This window comes from Heliangelus exortis, chromosome 4 (genome assembly GCF_036169615.1).
Source record: "Heliangelus exortis chromosome 4, bHelExo1.hap1, whole genome shotgun sequence".
Lineage (NCBI taxonomy): Eukaryota > Metazoa > Chordata > Aves > Apodiformes > Trochilidae > Heliangelus > Heliangelus exortis.
The window spans coordinates 3520989-3547694 of NC_092425.1; the positions used below are offsets into that span (position 1 = coordinate 3520989).

At 39.5% G+C, this 26706-nt stretch overlaps 1 protein-coding gene across 16 annotated transcripts in view; it reads right to left on the reverse strand.

The window, feature by feature from the left end:
• COL25A1 (collagen type XXV alpha 1 chain) overlaps window positions 1–26706 on the reverse strand; it is a 264348-nt gene that overhangs the window by 33914 nt on the left and 203728 nt on the right. For 13 of the 16 annotated variants that reach the window (XM_071742674.1, XM_071742672.1, XM_071742670.1 and 10 more), the window contains 11 exons: window positions 24927–24980; window positions 23396–23422; window positions 20941–20985; window positions 16276–16308; window positions 16080–16115; window positions 12185–12229; window positions 4617–4679; window positions 3848–3916; window positions 2893–2937; window positions 951–995; window positions 455–532 (listed from right to left, as the gene is read on the reverse strand). In XM_071742674.1, coding sequence (XP_071598775.1) covers window positions 455–532; window positions 951–995; window positions 2893–2937; window positions 3848–3916; window positions 4617–4679; window positions 12185–12229; window positions 16080–16115; window positions 16276–16308; window positions 20941–20985; window positions 23396–23422; window positions 24927–24980 — 540 coding nt within the window. The remainder of the gene's footprint in view (window positions 1–454; window positions 533–950; window positions 996–2892; window positions 2938–3847; window positions 3917–4616; window positions 4680–12184; window positions 12230–16079; window positions 16116–16275; window positions 16309–20940; window positions 20986–23395; window positions 23423–24926; window positions 24981–26706) is intronic. The other 3 variants (XM_071742677.1, XM_071742667.1, XM_071742666.1) reach the window with 2 other exon arrangements.

Here is a 26706-nt window from a genome sequence, read left to right on the forward strand (position 1 = left end):
GGACATGGTTCCAAATCTCAAATATTCTTCTCTTTGCATTTTATAGGAAGAGGAAGATCAAAGGGAGGAAAAAAGAAATGTCAATACTTTCCTACTTGAACTGAAAACCAGACTCTTCTGTTGAACCTGTGCATGTGGTTTACTGCAGAAACTCAGCACTGCTAAAGCATCAGTGCCAGCTATGAATCAGCTTTATTCTCTTCAGATGATGTCAACACTCTCCAGGGGAAAGGAACCTAATTCCCTCAGGTAAATTTTATCAAGAACACAGTTTGTTTAACACCAAACAGCACACTTAGTTTACAAATACAGAAATTCCTGATTAATAAGCTTAGCAAATCCTTGCACATGAGATGTTTTCAAGACCTGCATACACAAAAGAGAAACACAGTGATGTCAGACTGCTTTTTCCTAGACCAGACCAAGGCACTTCAGCCTTGTTAGGTTTGCATACCTGCAGAGCTTCATGGATATTGCCATTATAATTGATTATCTCTGTTGCACCTTGATCACCCTTCTGTCCAGGTGGTCCCTGAAATATATTTTCCAGAAAAATTTTGAGACAGTTGCCAAAGATTACTCTATAGACACTTAGCTTCTGATGCATGCTGGGACTTGGTTATGCTGTGTTGGAATCTGGTTGTAGTAAAAATATGTTATGACAAACCAAAAAAAAGTTAACATTAAGGGAAAGATTGTTTCTAAAGGAAAACAATTTTTTTTTTGCTCTGAACAAGGCCAAACATTTGGTGTATAATATCCTGCCCATGAGTCGTGAACAGGAGACTGCTCTGAGTAGAAGTGAGGGCTGTTACTCACATGGCAACTCATGTTCCATCAGAGTGCTCCATTTACTGGTTTAGCTGGAGCTGCTGCTACAATTTCAGTTCATATTGGAGACCAAATCCAAGAGTACAAAACCAAAAAGCTGAAACAAGAAGTAGGCTTACCCGTGGACCTGCAGATCCTGTGTCCCCTCTGTCACCTGTGTCACCCTATGTAAAAATGGTATTTGAAAACAGGTTGGCAATGTATCACATGGTTCTTCCCTTTTAAATATGTTTACCTAAAATAAACCATTTAGAAGGGTCTCTCATCACAAACAGAATGTGGATCTTCAGTAATTAAAGGAAAAAGTCATTCAGAATCTGTGCAGTGTTGCCTGACAGATTTGGTTCTGCTGTACTGGGGTGGAGTAAGAAATCCCAAAGAACTGATAACAGACAAATTACCTATTAAGTAATTTGTGTAACTTCCCTATTCCTAATGGTGTTATCAAAAGCTTTAAGAGAAAGCCAGAGATATCAATTCACTCAGTTTGAAAACACCCAACAACTTCTTCAAAGTTGTATTTCAAGGTGTATAAACATCTTCGTGTGATTGTGACTCCAGTTTCTGAACTTCCCTGCTTTAATTTGTTGCCTCTCCTACAGAAACAAAACTATTATCATGAGTAGAGTTCCTCTGCTCTTTTACTCTGACAGGCTGAAGGTCTTGGCCATCTTGCACAAAGCTTTTTTTTTTTTCCTGGCTATTAATTATAGGTTTCAAGTGAGGGAGGGAATTTCAAACATCCAGGCATTCATAATCCAGTGTCCAGTGACCATGATCCATTTCATTTCACAGTCACTTTCAGAGCAAGTCACTTTCTTATATTTGGGTAAGAACTGCAACATTTTTTTCCTGTTGAAATCTGTAAAACCTTGGTGCAAGTCAGGGAAGAGTCATTAACTCACCAGTGGTAACAGTAAGTAAAGAAAATAAGAAACTTTCATGGGGCTAATGAAGGAATCTGGAGAGCAGACTGGTTTCAAGACATAATCAAGATTGTGTCATCTGCCTTTCCTTTCAGTATTGCCTTGGCAGCAGGTAGCAAGTTGCTCAAAAATGAGGTTCCCAACCACTAGATAGACTTCTATTGGCCAGATTTTGTCTAAAAGTCAGGTATGCAGGTAACATGAAAATTATATATCCTTATTGAAAAACAGGGAAGTAAAGGGGATATCTTTTTTTTCTTTTTTTTAATTTTTTTTTCAGAGGCTGCTTTCCTTTTCTGCTCTCACTCAGATGCTTTAATCCCCTCCTCATCTTCCTTACTTTCCAATTTTCTTTTCTGTTGAGAGTGAATGAGGTTGTGGCACTTCTTTAGTCATATCCTTAAGCACTGTGAATGGGATGCTCTTCAAGGACCTTACAAGTCCTGCAAACATTATCCTACCAGCCTACATTATCTCATCATCTTTATTCTGACAGTTGACTCAATAACCACCTAAACAAATCTGATTTCATTTTGCTTTGACTGCATGACATAACAGGAAGGAGTTCAGTGAGCACAGTGTGTGAAATAATAGAAAAAATCTATTTTATCTCTCTCTACATCTATGTGAACCAACTATATCCATACAGGGATAGATGGATGTATAGATTGATATAATTAGGTAAAACAGCCATATAACTTACAACCCTCTCCTTTGTAGGATTTCTGGCCATCATATCTCAGCCTGTTCATACCCTTCTCACCAAAGTGTGGCTCCACAAAATTTTGAAAACCAATTAAATCTTTCCAGGTGTAGTTGAGGTGTTGGTTCCTGGAATGTGGGGGGACCAACCCACACCAGTTACACAGAGAGAAACCAAGTTGCACGAGGAAGACCAGGCCAGAGTGGAATAGATGTTATAGCAGAAAAAGGACTAGAATCACAGCTGATAAATCCCACAGGATTCAACTCCAGCAGGTAGAGCTGGAAGTCAGGTTTCACTTATAAAGAACACTGCAGACTGTTGCGTGTTCTTTTAAGGAGATAAGTGAAGTTTCTGTGAAATATTACAAATAATTTACCCTAAAAATATTTTGCTTAATTACTCCATTAAAGAGAGTTTCTTTTTACTAACCTTTGACCCCTTTGGGCCTCTAGGTCCAGGTTCACCTGTTTTGCCCTGTTTGAAGGAAGATAGACAGGAGAAAAATGATAGAGAAATGGGAGTGCAGAGAAAAAGAAATCAGTAATTACTAACTACAGTACAGAACAGCAGAAACACTCTATTTTATATCAACAAAATTGTGAATCTGTAAAGGCACTGAATTTAATAGCACCCAGTGAAATATATTCTTTAACACCAGCATGCAAAGGCCACAGATTCCACCCTTTCACAGGAAAAGCAGTATTAGTATTAGGAAAGAGCAGACATCATTGACACTGGTTTGCAGGAATGATGTGTCCTACAGCTCCTGACAAATGGCAGCTAGAAGACAGAGAAGTTAAATATTCTAAAACAAGGAGATTAACTTAAAGAGTGTTTCCACACCTTCTTTGCCCTACTGTTCAGGTGAATACAAACAGCCAAGCAGCACAGAATCTGCTTATTGTTTTCAAGATTAATAAGGAAAGGAAAACTTGATGGTAACGACACAGTGGAAAATATTAGGGCAATGCTAACATGTAGTTAGGATGATCTCTTTCTTAGAGTTAGAAAACAGCATGCAAATTGGATTTTCTCTGCATTTAATTGCAACACTGCTCAAAGAGTCCAAACATCAGTGCTGAATGGTCAGGAGGTCAGGACTTTAGCTGGAATGAACTGGACCAACTCCATGGCAGTGCATGCAGGTAGTGTCTTTACTCTGTAGACCAAATAAAAGCCCGTTCAGACTGCAGTTTCACAGCTCTGAACATAAAACTGCCATTGCCTTCTGGACTGAGCTGGAATACTTAACAGCATTTTCATTTAAAAGCTCATTCACCAAGTTTTTCTATTTTTTTTCAGCAGGAAAAAACGTGTCCATAGGTGTAAAACAAATAACACCAGTTTGTAAAACAAAACATTTCCAGTGTAAAATCAGACTGACCTTTGGTCCAGGAACCCCAGGTTCACCTCTCTCACCCTTCCCAACAGGGCCAGCCTCTCCTCTGTCACCCTATTGCAACACAGAGCACAAAATTCTGTGTAAGCATCAGCACCCAAGGAAACCAAATCCATCACAAGAAAACATTTTCAAGTTCTTCTATGACTTACTCTCCTCTGAGTAAATATGGTCTTCCCAAAGGCAAATGAATAGGGATTCAAAAATGGTAATGGGATTTGTAAGGTATTATTTTTCCCTATTCTGAAAGGTCTGGAATAAAGATTCCCAAGCTGTGAGACTATTTGTAGGATTCATAATATTCTAACTTTGCCATATAGTGGCCAAAACCAAACAAAAACAAAGGAAGAGAGAAAAAAATAAACACTTAGTGGGTCTGTATTTTCAGAGTCAGGTGTGTAGTAACAGAGTTCTAATAGCTGCATACACTTGCAAGCTGTTTTCTAAAAGAATATTTAAGAAAATATAGTTTCCTCAATCATGTATACTCTGCCTGTTGAACAAATAATTTTTGGCATGTTAGACTAAACAAGGCAGTGAATGAACTTATGAATAATTTGAGTTATAAATGGATATAATATCTGCCTTCACATTGTCAAGAGGGCATCAGTAAAAAACCCACGTATATCATAGCACTGATCCATGTACTAGGACTTTCCACATCTTCCTCCCTGAGTAACTCTCAGTCTCCAGCCACGTGCTGAGACACTGACCTGAAGGTTTTCACCCCAGAGTGCTGGCCAATCATCCTTACCTTTGTTCCTGGCAGTCCTGGCAACCCAGGCTCTCCTTGTGGACCAATGAAACCTGGTTCACCCTTTAAAAAGCACAATATGAGAGGGATGTTAAATTTATTTATTTAGCAGGATGCAATTAGAGCAACACAACTTTCTTTTGGATGGGGTTTTCCTTGCATTGCTTCCAGCTCTCCAGCTGTGATGCAGGAGTTATCTCAACACACTTTCCATCACAGGCAGCTCTCAGCAGTGTGAGTTCATGTAGCAAACCATCACACAGTGGACAAAATGCAAAGGAAGCCAAAGGTGTCAATTTTTATCAGGTTAAGGACTGTATATGCAGCATGGACTATCACATAATACACCAAATACACAACATCCAAGGAAGACTGAAGGCAGGAGGGGAGTTCTGAATGATTCCTAGGGACAGTTCCCTCCAGTCCTATGTTTGGACAAAGCAAGGACAAATGGAGAGGCCACACGTTTCAGTGTGTTTGCAGTGGAGGTACTTGGCTGCATCACCCCTAAAAAGAGGATCAAAAGTAACCTTTCAAGTCAGAGATTCCCAGCACCATGATACTCTCCCTCCTCATTCTGACAGCTAAATATTTCTCTGCACCCTAACAACTTCTCTGGCTGTGAACAGCTGGGAAAGAGCCACAGCTCTCCTCGCCTCCTCTCCACTTGCCCATTTTTTGCCCATTCAGTTGTGCAAACATAACAGAAAAATAACAGCAGTCAAGGTGAGTTTCAGAGGAAGAAGCATTAGGCAGAGGAGTTAGGACATATTTTATTACTTATCTCCATGCACGAAGGGGGATAATGGAAGATTAGTAAGCCATATGTTTTCTGTCACAAGCATTCACAGCCCTGGACTGATATAATTACTGACAACATATAGAGACAGTGAGTATAAGCAGTTGGATAATACTTCTTTCCACCTCTCCATAAGAAATGGAGGTGTGTTGCATAGGGCAAGCAGATTAGGGAGTATTCTTGCACATTTATCAATAATCCACCACTAATGGTTCAAAGCAAAGGTCTCTAGCAAACCTATAACCAAAGCCATCTTTCCTTTTCCTTATATCATGGCCCAAAGCAATCTCTCAGTGACCTCAATTTAGATTATCACAAAATACAAATAAATAATGAGGTTTCTCCCATGGAGTTCCAGCTGGACTTGGTTCATATTAAGAAAGGAATAAATGAAGACAAACATGCCACAGAAAGGCATGGGGTTGTTTTGCTGTCATAAGAAAATAACCCTCCAGTTTATAAAAGTCTGTATCAGTGCACATCATCAGAAGCCTTGAAGTTATCTTTGCAGATGGAAGCACTTTCCTGTCAGTAAATGAAGAACAACACAGCTTCAATCATTTTATACTGAGAAGGTATTCAAGAACCCCAGATTGTTGCAATACTGACTTGACCAGGGCTAATTTCTTGACCAGCTAATTATGATTTCAATCATGAGAAGAAACATGAAGTGACTACAGAAGTCAATCTTTTCAAGTTTGAGGCTTTAAAAGTGTCATTCAGAGGTTGATGCAGAGCTTTTAAGTCAATTTTTTCCACTTTGCTCAGGCCTATGCTGGTTGCATACAACATGAAAACTTCTGGCCAAAATCCAAAAAGAAGTTTCACCTTCCCTCAAAATCTCGAGACACAAGAAAAAAGGTGCTTTGTAATAGTGGAATTGATACTGGAAGAAGCTGGTGGCTTAATCAACACATATAGAATACAGATCTTAGAATCATAGAATCTTTCAGGTTGGAAAAGACCTTTGGGATCATTGATTCCAACCATCACCCCTACCCTACAAAGTTCCCCCCTAAGCCACATCCCCCAACACCACATCTAAACAACCCTTAAACACATCCAGGGATGGTGACTCCACCACCTCCCTGGGCAGCCTAATTCCAGTGTCTGACCACTCTTTTTCTGTGTTTTTTCCTCATGTTCAGCCTAAACCTACCCTGTTTATTAACAGTGTAGATCTGACACTGTACTCAGAACCATCTTCATTGCACAGCTGAGAAGCACAGCAACACAATTATTTGAAACTTTATTTTCACAGACAGGCCAAGGCAGTGCCTGAAATACACAGCTCTTTGCTGATACAAACAATCAAGAGAGAACAGCAGTGGCTGGATAAACTATTTTCCCACAGAAGGTTTTTCCTCCTTTAATTATTCTCCTAATGAATATAACACACATTTTCCCATCCTAATAAAAAAAAAAAAAGCCTCAAAAAAAAAAAATAAAAAAAAAAAAAAATAAAAAAAAAAAATGTTTGCCTGTGGAAAAGCACCCAAACCATTGATTTTTCTATAGCAGAACAAATCTGCTTCCATTTCTTTATTACAGAAAGCTCTCCTACTTTGGTAACTAAAAATGTTTGAAATAACTAATAAAGTATTTTAATGTTGCTAAAACCATAGAACACACAAGGCCACAGAGCTGTGGCCACCTCCCCTCTACATCAGACTATTGCCTTGTTTTCTCCATGCTACAGATAAGAGTCTCTCTCCATCAGCCTTCAGCCCATGATTCTGAAGGAATGATGTAATTCCAATTCTTATCTAGAGCTAGGCACTAGGACAAGCCAAAGATGCTTAAATCTCAAACTCTCACCTTTATTGTGCAGTTCATTGGTCCTGAAATCATTAATTCAGTATCTGCCTTAGTGCTGGGATGATGGCAGCTCTGTGCCCAAGGAGCTGAGTGGTAAATCTGCCACAGATCCAGGACACAAACACCTTCCCCTGGTGTTCATTTGCTAAATTTGGATGTGCTAAGGCCAGGACTCCCACCTGCACTCCTCTGGGCTGGCAAACCCATAATTTCCGTGGAGAGTTCTGGTACTGTGGGTCCACTCCACAGTTTCCATCCATGGAAAATCGAGCTGTGTGGATTGGAGGAGATGCTCCAGCACACAACTTGGAGCTTCCAAACTCCTGCCCGAAGGTCTGGTGGTTCTCCAAGAATTCCTTTGTCTGGCATGGGGTGACCTGCAAATTCCTCAAGAATCACAAGCCTTGGGAAAACCAACAGCTTTCTGACAAGCACTCACATGGGAGGGTCCTTATTTTAATCACATCAACAGACCAAGGCATGCTTTTCCTAAATGTTACCCTGTCTTACTCACAGCCATATTTAAAACAACAACAGTTTGATGCCCTTTCCTTGCCTAAGGTGGAGACAAGAGCTAGGAAACCCCACCAAAACCCCTATGCAAGATGATTTGGAGAACACTTTATGAAGTTATAATAAATTGGATTTGGGTCACTGGTACCTGCTCTCATTTTCCAGAAACTGCTATCCTCAGGCTTTGTTTCTGAGATGGTTTTCTGACCAAAACATTGCACTTTTTCTACTCTGTAGAGGAGGGAGGGCTAAATTTTTGAGAAGCCAGAAGAGAACAATCTGGGGCAGCTGATGAGGCTGTGCTTGCCCTGCCTGTATCTGTGGCACTCAGTTCCAGTGAAGCAATTTCTCAGCAACTCAGCTGGTCTTAGGCTAAAGGATTCAGAAAGAGCAGCACCTTCTACTTCCTCACTGAGAAGGGCATTAAAGTGACTTTATACATAGCCTGATGTCCACGGGAATTTGGCTTTCAGGGAGCATTCAGCTCATAAGAAGGAAATGAGCAAGGTAAAAGGAAATCAGATAAAAAAAACAAACCTAACCTCATTTATTAAGTCTTTGTTAAGGCTTTTCATACCCTTTCAGAATTGGCTCCAGAAATGGGCAGTTAAAACAGGTTGTCTGGCTCACTCATCACATTTGAAACAATATCTTTACTCCCTCATCAGTCTCTAAACTTTAAAAAAACAATTCTGGTTTAGAATTTCCAAATGCCTGTTTAGCCTTTATGATTCATTTAGAGTTAGAGAAGTAAAACCTTACAACCTGCCTAAAATCTTGAAGTTTCACAACAAGCCCTGCTTTGTATGACATTTATTTCTTTTTAGTGGCTATAGATTCCTCATTGCTTTTTAAGTCCTGCCTGCTTAGAAGGTATTCTGCTTTGGGAGGGTGCTAACAGGACCAGTAATACATCTGATTAATTCTGCATGCATTAGTCATATCAAGGACTTCTCAAAGGCTAATTGTAATTCAAGTCAGCATTTTTGTGGATTACAATAAAAACACTTGTTGTATGAGTGCCTCATTTTTAATTCTTTGCAATGACTGAACTGCTAAATTATAAAAAGTCTGGGCCCAAATTGTTTCCTTTAGAAAACAGTTAAATGATGAATCTGAAGATTTTTTTGCTGCTCTGAAAGATAAAGAACTTTGTTGCATGCATTCCTTTCTGACCATCTAAAATTGAGTATTTGAGGTAAAGAAATACTTTCCAGATTACTGTTGTCAGGTCTTTGTGGATGAGAAAATACTTGATTTCTTACCACAGCAGAATACTGGACTCTGATATGATTCAGCTGTTTTCAAAATTTTGGATTTGAACTGATTTTTTTTAAATTAAAACAACTTACCACAAAGCAAAATTAATTATGCTGTGAAGCTGGGGTAGATACTGTGAAATTTCTCCTTTTAATCCTTTTAATTTCAGTCTTCCACCTAGTAATACTTCTAGAGGAAACAACATTCTCAGTTTCAGTTACTTATGTTATACCCTTCTCCACCAAAGAGAATGAGAGCTTTCATGATTTGGAGGATATAGTTTCTGACAGATTAATAAGAAATGCATCTATCCTGAAGAATGCACCAGTGAACACTCCTGACATGTGCATCCCACCCAGTGCTAATCATCATTTCATTTTCTGGCCTTGATTCTCAGTATCAGTGCTGGAAAATTACATGTCTGCCCTATGCAAGTGCATAACATAATGAAACCAGGCAGCTAGGAATAAACAAATCCAGACCTATCACTGTATGCACAGAGATATACATCTGTATGTATGCTTTTTTTATATATACTTTTTTTTTTTTTCCAATCTGGAAGCTGAATACTGAAAATTAATTTAAGTGGCTTGTGTTCTGTGAAGGTTTCCCACTGCAGTGATGAAGATGAGGACTGTGCTGCCCTAATGCCAGGAAATGCAACTCAAAGGATTTGAGAGATGCCTGATGAATAATACAGGTATGCATGATTCCCATTACAGTGGGTGCTGCTGTGTATGCATCACCCCAGCAAAGTCATGAGATAAAATATTAAGTTTTGTGTTTTGTAGAAAGAATTCTGTGTCTGCTTGGTGCCAGTTGGGGGATATCAGAGGGATGAGTTAATATTCTGTGTTTAGGTCCCTTGCTCACTTCCTGAGTGACATGGTAGAACAGTCAGGAGGTCATTGAGTTTCCAGCCATTCCTGAACAGCAACAGGTGCTTGAGAAACTTTTCTCCAGCATGTCACAGCTTCCTCTCTCTCTTGGAAATAACTGACTGCACTTGTATTGCCTTCGTGGCACCGACTGACAACGAGGAGAGAATGAAAAAGAACAAGAAGAACTCCCAAAAGATGCACAGAAAACCAGGGGGGGAAAAATAAAAAAACTCCATTACTCCAAGTAAGATTTAAGTTTGTGTGGTAGCACCATGACAGCAGTGACAGATTGCAGGTCCAGACGATTGGATTTCCTCCACACACAAGTTTCTCATCCAGTCACCATTTAAAGGAGCTTTCAGCCAACATCAGTTCACTGAAAGTTTGTTTCTCTGTCAGAGATCACTGAGGTTGTTCTTGGAAATTGATGTGATGATTTTTCCATACTAATACATCAATCTGTACTACAGCAGAGGGTGAGAAAAGGGGTTAAATTACTGCTTTTTTTTTGCTGATGAGCATATAACTCCAGCCATTATTTCACTTCTGCCACCACTTCTTATGCCACAGACACAGTCTATAGACTCCTTAATCAGACAGAGTTTACAAATTACCTGAATCAAACAGCACTCTGCAAATCTGCTACAACCAGATCTGCTTTGCTTTCACCTATCCATGCTCTGCTGTCTTCCTCATCACCACCAGCCACCTCAGTGCAGAACTAGATTGAACTTTTTTACTGAATGATCTCGTGTCTCTCTGACATAGATTTTCTATTAGAAGCTTGCATTCTCCTAAAGGATTGAAATTTGACCAAATTATTCCATTTTGTTCTCCGAGCAACTGTACTGTTATTCCAATGTACCCTGACTGGGCAAAACTCCCACAATTCATCCATTTTTCACTTCCTATCTTGCCTTTCAGGTGACTCTGCAAACTGCCCTTCTGAGGCATTCTCACCATCAACAAAAACAGCTTAACAGCAGTAAGTTTCCCACAGCAGAGATTTAGATTTCAACATTTTTAATAGACTTGCTGATAATATGCATGGACATGCCTGGTTTGCAGGAGCATGGAATCCCCAAAGAGCAGCCATAACTCCCACTGGTTTTGGCAAGTGACTCCAGAACACTGACCTCTAACTGAGCTACCTTTCTGCCCACAGTTAAAAGTAAATGGAACAGTGATTGTTGTCAAAGGTCCTTACAAAAATCCTGTTCCACCACATGAAGGAATCCACACTCTTACATGCTGGTAAATGTTGGGTTCATTTCTGCAGAAAATGAACAACCTCCCTGGGACTTATATTTTCAGGCATTACAACACAGGAACACACAAGTATGCACATTCAGTTCTTTCCATAATCCACTAGAAACACAGACAGGACATGATGCTTCACTGCTGTGACAATATACACAGGTCCTCTGAGAAAACCACTGCCAGTGTTACATTCCACGGGATAAATCCCAAATCCTAGCAAAATGGAAAAGAGTTTGGCCTCTGGCTTAACCCCCTTGTTACTGGAGAAATGATAGAAATTATTTCCTCACTTATGCACAGGCCCATGCTGGAATGGAAAGAAGTCTCAGTGAGATTTTGTCTTCTGAAGGAACAAACTTTGCCATGAAGGAGCAGCAACCCCTCTGATCTGCTCAGAGCAGGTGAACCCATTCTCAGCATTATCCCCTGACAGCTCAGACTGTCCAAATATCTGCAGCTGCTTATGGTAGAACTAAACCAACCACATCTTCTGGATCAACTTACCTAAAGGTCCCAGACAGCCCAGAAGCCAAACCAGGTATTAGGGCATGGGCTGTAGCTAATACTGAGTAGAATCTTACTGAAACATTTTGACTTGTCAGTGGAAACCCTTGCATGGAGTATTTTTGTCAACAGAGCCAGTTCTGCTAGAACTGATGCTGTTCCCTGGCTTGAGGCTTGGTGAATTTCAGTAGGCTATTGCTACTGGAAAGCACCCATCAAAGTGGAAATCAGGTAAAACTTTGATAACAACCCTCTTCCATTAAAAAAAAATACGAAAAAAACTACTATATTACATTTTAAATACACCAGAATGCAACGTTCTGCTCCACACTTTAATGTAAGACATCCTGTTTGCTTACTCATGGACACACAATTTTCCACATAAAATCTCTCTGTGACAATCCCCAGTTCAGTATCAGAGGCTTATAAGAAGGAACAGCATAGATTCATTAAGTCCATTTTAGCCACATTCTTGCAGTTTCCCTCTTTTTTTTGGTGTCCCCCCCATATAACAGAGACTACAGTTTATTTACCTTTATCCCAGGGAGTCCAGGAAGCCCAGGAAGACCTGGTTCACCCTATACAGGAAAATTACATAATATTACAGACATTATCCAGTTATGGTCACCATCCAGTGAACACCCCCTGTATATTCTGCAGCAGTATGACTGACAGTCAGTTCAAGCAGGGCTGATATTTTCAAAATGAGTGATTTAAATGCACAATTAGTAAGAGTCATGTTAAGAACTCAAACATCTTCTGGGAACCTTGGGTAGGGAGATGACACCCAGGCTGAAAATCCAGGTCAAGAAAGCCAAAAAATGACTTCACATTAGCCTTTAGCAAAGGAGAAGAAAACAAGCAGCACCAGTTCGTTTTACATGCTGCCTATTCAGTTTCATTTTTATGACAGATGTTTAATTCTTTTCCATTTTCAGCTCTGAGCTAGGTATTGTGCTGTGAAGCTGCCTGATCTAGTTACAAAGCAATTCAGAAGAGCTTGGTTTAAACTCTGCAATTCCAGCAGGACTCCCTAATTATAACTGGGCCATCATTTTTTATGGAGCTTTCTGTAGCAACATTTCAACTTGCTCTTTTTTTCTGTCAATACACACCCTGCCATGAAAGATAGAGGGAATAAAACCTTCTATTGCTTTACCCAGAAACACATTGCTTATTTAAAATTGCAGTGAAAAAGAGCTATTGTACTGCATTTGCAAGGGTAATTTTGTAACAGGAACTGTAAACCAAATGTATTAATTTTGAAATGAACTTTATATGAGTCTAAGACAAGAATGACAACATTTGCACAAATGGTCGTTTTGAGATATCAGCTAAATGGGAAGATGTTGTCTAGGAAAGATGATGAAAAAGAAAAAAAAGCACAATAACATGTGAAGAAAACATTATTTTAAAAACTGGAGGTTTTATTTTAACATAGAATATTCCCTGAACTTTTGGGAAGCTCAGTTCTGGCCTCTGAAGCCAACTTCTATCTTTATACTGAGCTGAACTATATTCCAGATTTTGTACACTCCTGAGCTCTATAGAAACCTATTTTTTAACTATGTGGTTTGGACTGATTCATACAGATTGTGCTATTAAAATATTTTATGTGTGTGTGCATACACAGGCACATTCATTCACACAGTCACAAGAGCCTGTGTATGCACAAACAAACATAAATACACATGTACATAATTTAGATCATGTTCATCAGACAAGATGATCCAGACACTCCTTGAGGCAGTAATATTAAGTAGACTTGAAGTGCTAATAAGAAAATTACCCTCTGCCACAAATTGAAAAACACAATAGAGGGTTTGCAAATCACTTTACCAAATGGAGTGATTTTTGTATGTTAAAGAAAGAAAGATCTGAGAAAGCTTCTTGATTCATTTCAGCCACTCCAAAATTTTAACTGTTCACACTGCCTAAAAGTACAGGGAAGATTCCAGTTTCATTATATTATTAACTATTAACTGAAAGAATAGATGCTAGAACACTCTTTTCAACAGATACTGTTATTTCTTGGTATGTTGTCTAACACTTTTTCAGTCTCCCAAAAGAACAATCCTTTAAAAAGCTTCCCCTGCACTCATTCCTGACAAAATGCTCTGACTTACTTGTGTAGCCAGAAATACCAAACTACTGCTGTGACCTTTTCTCATCTAATTGTGGAAGCACTGAATTCCTCTTCTGAGCACAGCATTTGGCTAATTACAACTGAGAGTTGATTAGAATTTCTGCAGTATTAGAATTTCACTGTTTAGTCTTAGGACAGAGCTAAATCACACAGAGCCACACACACCACAGCCAGAAAGGATCCAGCAAAACCAATCTAGAGTCCCAGTCATCTGAGACAATGCCCCTCAAACACAATGAAATCACTAATAAATCATTTAAATTAGTATGGTAGATGAATGCATAATAGTTTCTTTCCTAGAGTTTTCCTGGTACAAAAGATCTGAGTGTGATTTATGGGAAGAATGATTTTTTTAAGAAACCAAGGCTGGATGCTGGTGGGGCACCTCATTCTGTCACCTTCACAATACGTATGTCACACAGCAGCCTTCTCAGACCCTAGAAATACTGTCACATTTAATGCCAGGTAAATAATATTCAGGTGGGCAGCTCAATATTTATCTTGGAAGATGGATAAGGAATAACTGGAAGGAGAGAAGGAAGTAAAATTTAAGGAAGGAGGGAAGATACAGGAAGGAAAATAGGGATGGGACATAGGAGGGGGAAAAGAGAATTGACATGAAGTAGAGGGCAGAGACTGAAAAAGGGTCCTCCACCTCTGGTGGGGTGAAAAAGCCCCTGCTAAGCAGGGGGCAGAACAGCAGTCATGGGGTACCTGAGAGGAGGAGGAACTCTCCAGTTTCAGAACTCTCTGAACTGGAGGAACTCTCCAGTTGCTGGTTTGAACTGGAGACACAAATGGGGCATACTGGAAGTTTGTGAGGTGAAGTGGAAAAAACACATTAAGTTTCCTTTGGTGCAGACAACAAGCTGAGACTCCAGAGGGTCTGAACTGTGTACCCTTCACTTACCTATGTTACCTACATTAGATCAAACCTGAGTGTCTGAGGATGGAGATTCAGGAGCCTGCTGATAAACCACTGCTCGTGTTGCCTCCCTGGCAGCCAGCTAACCAGTAAACTCTGCTATTAAATGTACAAAACTCTTAAGTGCATTTTCTAGTTATAATTCAGGCAAAGCACACACTGCAAAATGCACACACTGAATGATTCTGAGGATTAAATAGCTTTAAACTACTTCAATTAAATTAAAACTAATTTAAACTAATTACAACTCTGTTCTACTGAAGAACTGCATTTGCAACCATACTAATCTTTCTTTAGTCTGTTGTAATTGCTGACAGTTAGCATTACTCAGAAAAAGCCTCCAACTTATTTTATATTTATATACATTTTGGAGTTCTGCTTGGTCACTGGAAGTCCTTGAGTATTAGAAAATAGCTGTGCTGGGTAGAATTTTAGCTCCTGACTGTGTGACTGGAATGCCTGCTATCTCAGCTGGCAGGTAGAGTCTGCTCCACTCAGGCAGCAGTGGGTAATTCTCAGTGTAAAACAAGGCAAAAATGGTGCTGAAGGCTCCCTGGGGAAACCAAGTGCTGCAAATCAAAACTCTGCTTCCCTCATTGTCTCTTCTCTTTGCCCTTTCACCAGCTCTACCAGCAGGACCTGTCTCCTACTCATGGAAGGCAGTTGAAGGCACATCATTCACTCTGTCTGATGTTCTGGGGGTTCAGGGAGGAAATTCCCCATCTCCAGAGGGCCTCATACAAGACAAGAGTCCTTACAGCTCCTGCTGGACCTTTACTTGGAAAAGCAGCCTCAACTATGCAGCACCCAGGGGATTTTCTTCCCTGGAAGGAAGAACAGAGCATCATTACCTGGTTTGTGTCCTTCCAATCACACCACCCAACTCCTACCATTTGTGTATATATATATATATATATATATATATATATGTGAAACCAACTCTAGCCAATACTGATTTTTTTTCCTACTGAGATGTAGCAAGGTGCCACAGCCTGAAGGTTAATACTCATGTCAAACACTCTGGGTTAACTTCTGATCACTCAAGGAGCAGAGCCACTCTTTGTTAGTCTGCCCAGCTGCAACTGGGCAAGCTTTCAATGCAAGAAGTGTGCTGTGGCTAGAAGAGGAGGTGGGTTAGCTGAATGTTGCTTTTCATGCTAATTAGTATCATCATTCCTCTGCTCTTGAAAAAAGGTAAGACAGTCAGACACCAAATGTGTGCAGGCCTTGGGCTATTAATTGTACTGCCTTGGGACCATCCTAGTACAGGTAAGAGCCACTGGTAACAACTGAGTAACTTTATTTATCACAAATCCCACAGAGAGGAGAAGGAAAACTGAACAATTCCAAGCATTACCTTTAGTCCAGGCCGTCCAGATTCACCAGGTTCACCCTAAAAGAGATGAAAGACATGAGAGTTGACAAAATGTGTTAAAAATACAGCTGGGGAACCCCCTAACATCAGTGGTCCCCAAAATGTCCATGACACAATAAAGTAACAAAGATCAACCACCCCTCTTCTCCCTGTAAAACTGCTAAAAAACTTTTATTACCTTAATTCCTGCAGCAGAAGAACCAGGGTCACCCTGATACAAAATCCACAAGAAATAATCACATTTACACACATATACAGTTTTTCAGGAAGCACAAAGCAAAAGATACAAAAGTATTGCATGATTATATAGCAAAATACAGCAACATTACTTGTTCTCTGTGCTGCTACATAGGAATTTACCCAATGAATTAAGTCAGTGTGATGCAGAAAAGGAAGAGTATTGTTTTCAAGAACATGCAGAGTTTAGTTTCACTCACCCAAACAGCATAATAGTTAACCTCACATTTCACAACTAACAATGTAGATGTAATAATTGCAGATTTTGTATAAATATTCTTCAGAAAGCCAGAAAATGGGACATACTTTGACATCTCTGAATTGCTGATAGACATTAAAAGTAATTTACTGCCATTTGCAAAGAAAATGCACAACCTTCTCAACCTAACTCTACAGATGGCAAGTGCAAGGTCTCACCTGAAAAAGCTTTTCATGCTAATGAAGGTTACCCCTGAAAAATACCCCCAGTAACCCACATGTTCATCCCCATCACCACAGGTCAGAGCTCCATTTCCACAGCTCTTCAGTGTATTGAAACTGATAGTTTAATGGCATTAAGTTTATACTTCACAGGATGAGAGAGATACAGTAAGTTATAAACTCAGGAAAGGTCTCTGTTCTGAGGAGTCAGCTAGCATTTAAAAAGATGTAACTCTGTTCTGCAGGGTTGACTTGATCTGATAGGCAGTACCATGCACAAGGGCAGGGGATCAGTGAGTGAATGACCTGGCCAAGGAAGCTTTTAGCTCCCAGTTTTATACCCTTGTCAAAGCACCCTTAAAATTCTTACTTAGCTGCATTATTTTTTTTCTTACATGACATGTCAAGCAAAAATTAAAAACCCCCAAATTAATGAAAAGTTTGCTAATCAGGCTAAATATTGTTGAGGATGGCTACAGTTCTTACATTTGAAGACCTGTCTCATTCTTTATTATTCAGAATAAATTTTGACTGCTCATTGAAAGTAAGAGGTTGCTACACAGTGGCAAATTCCAGCTCCCCAACATCCTTACATTGATTTCCATGGGTACCATAGGAGCCAGTGCTGAAGGTGATTTAAGCAGAGTGCAAATATTTACTGTTCTCTGCATTAAAATACAACCAGGGATACCCATTCCTGGTGCTCTGCTGGAAGTGTTCTGTGAATGCCATAGTTTTAAACTTAAGAGTGGGCATGGGATCTTTTTGGTAATAGTCTCATAAAATGAAATGGCAGCAGATAACATGCTCACTGCTCTTTGAAGAATAGGAACAGATTTCCTCTGCACAGTTATTGCAGCTTGCTCTTGTGTGAAAAAACCAACAAAAATCAGTTTAATGAAGGATTGATTCATATCTGGAAACCTGAGCTGCCTCATTTTGATAGACATGCATGAGTGATACTGATGCCTTACAAGTTATGTACAACTGCAAAGCCTCAAGGACTTTTTATAGCTCTAAAGTGGCAAAGCAACTGGTAAGAGACATTCATCAGTTAAACATTTTAAAGGATAATGATGGATAATGGGAAGATGCAACACCAAGTGTTTGTAACCCACCCTTATGCAATAATGAAAATTAATATGGGATTAAAGAAAAAAAGATGGCACTGCATGTTCTCAGTTCTCTGATGAGTCAGTTTGAAAATGAGGAAGCTTTAGCAGGGGAACATGGGAGATACTTGGTCGTTTCTACAAGGCTACATCATAAAAGTAGAAGAACTCCAGCCTGGCATTACCAGAACCTTCAAAGTAGGACAATTCAACAAAAATGGTTTCTTTTCTAAGTCACAGGTCAAGAAGCAGGCCCCCAAGTCTGCATTTCTGAGAGCCACAAGGTACAGCAGTTCAGAAAAGAAAGCTACATAAATTGCACAAACAGGAACATATTCATAAATGAAGTCTGAAACTGCTGTCACCTTGTCTCTCGCCATACAGAAAAAAACTTAGTATAAATCTCAAAGAAAAATAAATCTTTAAAAGCCTAAATAACATGTAAGTTCTGTGAACTGTGAATTAAAGCTCTTAAGCATATGTGTAGCATTATGATCTAGTGCAATGGTCTCTGCATTTATCTCCACAGAATTAACAGCTTCTTAACAGCAGGAAAAGTTTGTATATGTGTATGGTTGGACACCTGAGAGCTGAATAGATACTAAAATAATCTCATCTCTGAACTATACATCCAGCAGCTATCTTAAAAACAGCCTCTAAAACCAGAGCCAGTCAGGCTTTCTCTTCTCCCCTCAAGTGTTCATCTGGAAAAACTGTTGGAAAAACTCATATGGCAGTGGAGTTCCATAATGTGACACATGCCCCAAACTTTTCAGAGCTTCTGAAATCCAAGACACAAGGTGTGTAGTAGAGATGAAGTGCAACAGAAGATAAATACAAGCAAAATGCATCAGTAATGCTGGCTGGGAAATCTGCTGCATTGTGACTTCATCTGCTTCTTTTAAGACAACAAGCAGGTTTTTTTCATCATGATCTCCTGCCCAACAGAGGCACCCAGTGGAAAATAGAAAAGGGCTGCTACTTTGAAAGCCTGCATTTCAGGTTGGTAGTCAAGGTAAGTTTAACTCCCTCCTTAAGATGATCATGACAGGAAGTACAGACATAATGCAGAAAAAATCCAAATAAAAGAGATTTTTTAAAAAGACACAGCTACTTTGTGAACATGTTAATTAAATGTGGCTGCAGTAGTCATCCTGATTTCCTTCCATGATCACTGACTGCTGGGCAAATCCATGCTGAAATTATACATAATGATAATAGAGCAAAAACTTTGCCTTCTGCTGAAGAGCAGCAAGGAATACAATTCTTGTAAAGTAGAACAAATATAATGACACCACGTTTAATGCTTATTTCTCATTTATTTGCCAAAAAGCTTCCTACAGACTACTATTTGCTGAGCTATCTATCAGAAACTTAAGCTGCAGCACTGCTAAAAGACCTGGATCTTTTTTTTTCTGGATGGCAGGAAAAATGGAGGATAAATAATGAAAAACAGTGGAGTCAAAGTTCTGCTTTCACTGTGAAAATTCCTGCAGTGGGTTAAAACACCCAAAATTCCTCCTGTGGTTAAAACAAAGCAGTCCACACAAACAGTGTATTATTCCCAAGCCACCACCCCACCTCTGAAACTTATATGAAACCTGGAAGAGGTGGGAGACTTCTGTATCACAAAGTTCTGTAAGTTCATTGTCATTTTTACAGATACAGCAATAGAAAAAGTCTCCTGATGACCCAGTTTCCAGAAGCTGACCCCAACTAGACTGCCAAACCCTTGAAAGTCCACACAGAAACATTTTAAACATTATAATTAAAAGGATTTCCCACTGAAAGAGGGAGAGAACTTGGTAAGAGATAATATTATTCAATTAATTAGTGGATCAAGATGATATTACCTGCTTGCATTGCCTAAATCACTAAATAAGGTTTTTCAGACTTTTGCTACAGATGAAGTACTATTTAAATGAATTCTAGGAATCAAATATCTTGACTATTCTTAAATCTAATGCCTATTTTTAATTGCTGACTTAAGAATATGCCCCATAAAATTCTTGTGTTTTACTGTATCCAAATGCCAGGACCTGAGAGATTTCCATACATTCCTTACCAGCTTGAGAAATCCATCCTAAATATCTCCTTGCCCTAAACAGATGTGCTCTGGCTAAGAAACTACACAAACAGGAGTACAAGGAGAAATTCTTCTGCTTCTGCCCAAGTGCAGCCACTAAAATGAATGTTTTAGAAGTAAATGAGTTGCAAGAATGAGTTGAGCAAGAATGAGTTAATGAGTTGCCAGAAGAATTCATTATGATTGACCCTTCTTCCTATGCAACACAGGCTTTGCTCTGTCTGCTGGAGACACTGGGTAAGTAAAGAACATTTAAATACTCCAATTATTGGTTTTATTGGGGTTTTTTTTCAGGGGGTGGGGTTTTTTTTGTTGTTTGTTTGTGGCTTTTTTTCAGGGACACAGCATAAATCTCACAGAAAACAAGTTAAAAATAATTTTTTACAATGTCTGCTCTCCAGTAACTCCTGTGACAACAGGACTTGTTAAGTCATTGCAACAATGATCTAACAAGGTATGGAGTGAGGTTACTGCTGCTGTCATCTGACAAAAAGGTTGAAAAACCAGTTCATATCTGCAGCTCTCAATTGTCCAGCTGGCAATATGGAGGAAGTTACCTACAACACCACCACACTTCAAGCCCTGTATTGGTTTGGTCACTCTCTGCAGCAGGAACAGAGGAGGGGAAACATAACAGAATGCATCTGAAATGGCTGTAACTCAGCAGACCTGGCAGGTTGTGACCAAAGTTTCTGTGTGATGCAAATTTCAGCAGAGGACTGATAATTACAGACATGATGTATCCTGTGCTAAAGCTGTTGCTGTATGAAGTCAGGAATTCTATGCTTAATTGGATGAAATAGTGACATTTTTTCTGCTGTTCATAAAAATGAACTCTGTCAAGTCAATCAGCATGTATTTTATATTTTTTAAACAGTTTAAAGTGCATTTTTCTTTTGATTTTGATCAAATTATTCTTTTCATTAGCTGATTATACTGTAAGCAGACCTAAACCACACATTTTCTCCTCTACTGGTATGCAGTGTACCTTTTCTCCTGTGTCACCCTTAGGTCCATTTTCTCCAGCATCACCCTATAATTAAAATACACATCAGATTTTCATGATATTTATGTAAGCTCAAAGCATGCAAAAAAAAGTCAAGCATTCCAACGTGATTAGCAAGCTCATTTTGTTAATCAGGCTGTCTGTCTCTCTATGAATTATTCAGGAAGCAGGGTTTATATAGCTGCTATGTCTTACACAGTCTTCACAGCTCCTCAAATGCCACAAATAATCAGACAGATTTCCTTCTGTCACTGTAGTCCACAGACTTCCCCGGGTCACTGTGGTTTAGGGGATCATTTCATGATGATTCAGCATTTTAAGTTACCAGTGCTTGCTTTTTTTCCAACACAGAGACATTCACCTCAATGCACCTCATCAAATCTGGATGACAGGTACACAATCCCAATATTTTTATTAGGATTCTCAAGTAATTTAGGGCATACACTCTCCGTGTCCAAAGACTTTAATGAATGATTCACAAACTAAAAATCATTCACTGAATGTCACTCCTCCAAGCAGCCACCAAATTATTATCTCGACATAAATTCTATGCATTGCTCTTCGTTTAAAAAGTAGTGTTCAGACACCACTTTTTCATGGCTAGGTAGACATTTTTCTACTTTAAAAACAACCTTGTAAAGGAACATTTCAAAATCTTTATCTAAAAAAAGACCCAGTTTCCATTTATAGTTATAGAGGCATGTGATAAGTTCAACTACACCAAAGTCTTTGTTACATGTGAGACTGTAGGCCAAAAATTCCTGTGGGACTTGAGGTCCACATAAAATGTGTGAAATATTTAAAATGCCAAAAATATTGATAAATATTAAGTCTAGGCAGGCTAAAAAGCATTCCAGTAGGTTCTGGTCAGTAGCTGTATTCAAATAACATTATTTATTCAGTATCTTTCCTATTGCTCTGAAAACTTGAGTGTAAAATTCCATTCAGAAGAGTTGTAACAGGGACCATTTTGTATTTCACAGTCACTGGAATTAGGCAATAGTGTAGTAGCACTTTAATTAAGGGCTTGATGAAACATGGAAATACGAAACAGTAACTGTTAGAAATGTCACCCCAAATTCATTCCACATGATAAAGCATATTGAGGCCACTTATAATTACAGTTTTTAGGAAAAGACTAAGGATCACTCTGAAAAAAAAGCACTATTTTAAGTAAAAGAACTTCAGTATACACTAAAATTTAGTTATCTTTTTGTGTCTGAAAAGAAATAGATTACTGAGGTTCTTCAACAGATAAGAAACAAAGTAATAATTTAATGACAAGAGATTCCCAGTTACATACATCTACACATGGAGAATACACTCTCAAGATTTTCATGGATTATTTTTATGGTTTGCTTTTCAGAACGTGAGATTGATTGCTTATGTAGAGCATGCTTCCAGCTGCAATTGCATGGGATTACACTGATCTGGAACTGAAATTCAATTGCAGCTGCAAAGCCAGGGGTAAACATTTCTCATGAGCAAACTGCACCTGCATACAAGCAAAGACCATTTTAAAAATCATGTCCCAGGGCTCTTGCAGAAGATCAGGCTGTGCACAGATTCCTGCTCAAACTAAAGCCTACTTTGTTTCTTCAGGACATGCTCTAGTGGGAATGCTGGTGCTTCACTCTCATTTTTTAATTTTTTTTTTTTTTTTTTCCTAGGTGCACAGTTGGACTTAGAGATCCCAGAGGTCTTTTCCAACTGTGACAATTCTGTGATTGTCAAACTGCCCTTGCCCAGAGGCAGGAGTTTGACTCTCAGGGGGTACTCTCACACCAGAAGAATTACACCCAGGTTTTGCAGTGGTGCTTCTTCCATCCCCCCACCTTATCTTGGTGTGATTCTGGACATCAAAGAATTAACTCCACAGCTAATTGCTGCTAATTCACCACTCTTAGGGGACCACTTGTGCTGCTGGTGCCTCACCAGACAGTCTATAGCCCAAAATTCTTGAGAACAGATTCCTTTGCTTTTAAAACTTCAAGAACTGAGGATTCCACTTTTAGTATGGAGATAACTGGCTATTCAAACATCATTTAGAGTCTGTGTAGCTATCCCTCTGCTACCTAATTCTGCTCCACACAGGTGACAGAGCATCAAAACTGAGTTACAAGAAATGTGGGGAGCTCTCATTCAATCAGAGAGGCTCAGCTTCTCCTGAGACTTATCATACTTCAGATCAGTTGCACAGTTGTTCAGCTGTGAAGCTTTTGACACATGACCCTTGCTCTCTGAGACTAATCCCACTGATCTGCAGGGATCACAGATCAGTAACTTCCATTAATAAATATTCTGGGACACCCATAAAGGCTGCACAGTGCTGCTCGAGTTCTAGCTGGTAGCAGTATACTTTTTTTTTTTTTTAAATCAGCATCAGCAGCAATTCTCCAAAACAGAACCACCACAAAGGAAGTGAAACATGTCTCACCTTTTCCCCTCTTTCTCCAGGGTCACCCTGATGAAAATAATTGGAGTAAAGAACAAGTTACAACACAAGCAAAAATCAAATTTTAGTATTACTATAATTAGTAAGTCAATTACTAATGATTCTGTCACTACTGATGACATTGTCTCAGACAGTAAGATCCAACAAGAAAATCTTCAATAAACAATAAAATGTGTAAATTTAATAGAACTCAATGGACAATCTATCTTCAACATAATTTTAAAATGTAATGATTTTCATGTAAAGGCTTTTCCCCCCATTTTGTCCTAGTTTAACCTCTGACCAACAGGCACACGCCTTTGCAGAACAGCCTGCCAGGACCCAGGTAACTCCTACATTCAGGTCTCCTTATTTTGGGAAGGAACAAAGGAAAAATCCAAAGGCTGAACAGGGAATCAAAGTCTTATGATTCTGTTAATGGCTCAGAAGGCTCCTCAGGAAACACCAAATGTCTAATGCACTAATTCATAACTGATTCAGCCCAAAGAGCTCTCAGTGATCCAGACGTTCTCTGCAATAAGGAGATGCCTTATAGCCATTACTTTTCAAAATTGTAACTTGCTTTGAGAAACTGGCTCGATGGCAAATGCACTTCTGCATTCCAGCCTGACCCTGACAACCCATCTTTGCATTTCTGGCTCATCTTTGCCCCTCCTGGCTGGCAGTTGCCAGGCAACTCGCAGGCTACAGCTGTGAATAGGAATTAAGCATCCACTGCCATCATTTGGCTCCTTCAGGATACAAAGTAGGAAAAGGTCCTGCTCCCAAATGGTTTGTTTTCATTCCTGATGGACAAGCAGGCAGGCAGGACACATAAGAAGCCTTCCCTGCATGTCTGTCAGCAGCACTGTGATGCAGAGAATCAGCTGAACAGCACATGTGCACCAAAGACACACGCTCACAGCTGATGGGATTAGGATTCTGCTTTACCCACTCCAAGAGGCCCCCAGATCCCATCATCTCAGACACGTTGAACTTTTCTTTTAAATTAAGTTATCATCAGCTTTATTTTCTATTTTGGTTGTTCAATATTAAAGCAGCAGAACAGATTATTTAACAATAAATCAAGTGCAAATGCAAGCTGAGACATGGTCCTAATGAGGCTTGCTGCTAACTTTTGTAATAGCAGAATCAGCTCTCAAGACTTAACCCTGACATTTGCCAAAGAATTGACCACAGTGCTTCTTGAAAAGAAGCCTGAAACACATTGTAAGGAGCATCAACAAAGCCTTTTTAAAAAGGTCCCCAGATTCCCAAACACTTGCAGGCAGACTGCATTCACTTGGCAGGGGCTGTGCAGGCTTCAGTGCCACTGACTGGAATTCCACAGGCAAAACAGAAGAATCTGCTTCTTTATGGTGAATTTTGTAAAGCCTCTTATGGCTCTGATCAGGGGAGGGAGCAGATCATTAAAAGCCACTCAGAATATCAAACCAAGTTGGGAAGCATGACCATCACCTGTACATGAGCCCACATACTCTGTGCTCCTGGTTTGAAATCCATCAATACCAACCTTAAGCCCTGCTGCTCCCTTCTCTCCTGCTATGCCAGGCAAACCAGGTTCACCCTAAAGGCAAAGGAAACAAAAGATGGGTTTAAGAAAGATGATGAAGCAGATTAACAACATTTCACCTACTGCCTCATACTGAATAAGTAATGATAAACAAAATTTAAACCCACTCTGTTTATATGTCCTCCAAAGTTGGGCACTAAAATGCTGCATTTTATTAGTTAGGGTGGATTGACTCTAATTAACTCCTGCATGGATGAGAAATAATTCTACTGATGATGGTGGAAATGCACAGATGTCAAACTAAACAGAAAATGTAGCTGTGACTTCTGATTCTGAGAGGGTGGCCAATTAACCTTAACACCGTGGTCTTTCCAGCCAGACTGCCAGTGCTTTCCTCTTCTCTACTGCTTAGAAACACTGCAAGAATCTTGCCTTAAATTATTTTGGCATTTGTGCTGCTACATGATCTGTAGAAGATCACCATTAGCTATTCAAAACTTTCTGATAATTTCCAGAACTGGCTTCAACAAAATTCCTTGAGACTCAAGAATATTTGGATTTTACTTCCAATTAATACCAATTACCATGACAAAGAAAATGGTAACATGCCAAGGACACACCCAACCCAGTCATTCAATTCAGGAGTTTCAGATAATTCAAAGAAAAACCAGAAGGATGTTCCTTGGAATGACAGCATCCCAGAACACCCTGGTTTAAATCCTGGCACCTTGAATCCGTATTAACTGTATAACTTCATTAACACTGATGGATTTTCTCTTTCTTCCCTGTTTTTGGGCAAAGAACATCCTCCAGCACCCTGCCCAATAAATAGGAGCAGTAATTTCCTCAGATTGTTTGGCTGCAGGGCAAGAAGAGGTTCTGAGCAACCTGATCTAGTTAAGGGTGTCCCTGCTGACTGCAGAGGGTTGGACTGGGTGACCTTTAGAGGTCCCTTCCAACCCAAATTATGCTTTGATTCTATGAGTCTGCTTACCCTGAAGTGAAGCTGAATTTGATGAGCAGTCAAGTGTGTTGGGCACTGCTTGGGCTCTGCTGGTAATACAGGAAAAATCTGCCCAGATGAACTCATAAATTCTACTTCAGAAAAGGTCTGAAAATGCATCACCCACTTTTGTCCCTAAGCAAAGGAGTCCAGGCAGTTAAAAGCATGGCTCTCCTTTCCTGGAGTGCTCTGTGCCCTGGAGGCACATACTTCATATCAAGAATTAATCATCTAAAAATAATGTGGCTGGAGGCCCCCAGCTTTTTTTTTTTTTCATAACAGAAAAACAGCCTGAAGTCTCTTCTGATAGGGGCTTGGTTTGGGTGAGATGCATAAATCTGTCTATAGCAGCTGGTTGATCTCCACCTCACCCTGAGAAGAAAGGCTGTCAGTACTGCTGTACTTTTCAGTCACTAGAATGTAATCAATTTTAAGGATAAGGAAATACAAGAGGCCCCCAAATCTAATCTAGTCTAATTTTGCTCTAAAATACCAAAACGGGGACAAAAGGGGGAAAAAAGTGGTTTCTCAGGCATGTTACTGTGATTTCCATTTCAAGCCAGGGTTGAATTACCTCCTTTTCAACTTGCTTTTCATCCTTCTCAAAAGTAACTTAAAATTGTTTATTTAAGGACTGGAAATCTCTCCTGGCCCACTCATCAGCTGAAATTAAGAGGAAAGACTCTTCAACAAGACTAAGCTGGCTTGCAAACCTGTCTGAGAATTTGTGAACTACACTGAATGATGTTTCCTCCCTTTATGCTTCTTTATTTGAAA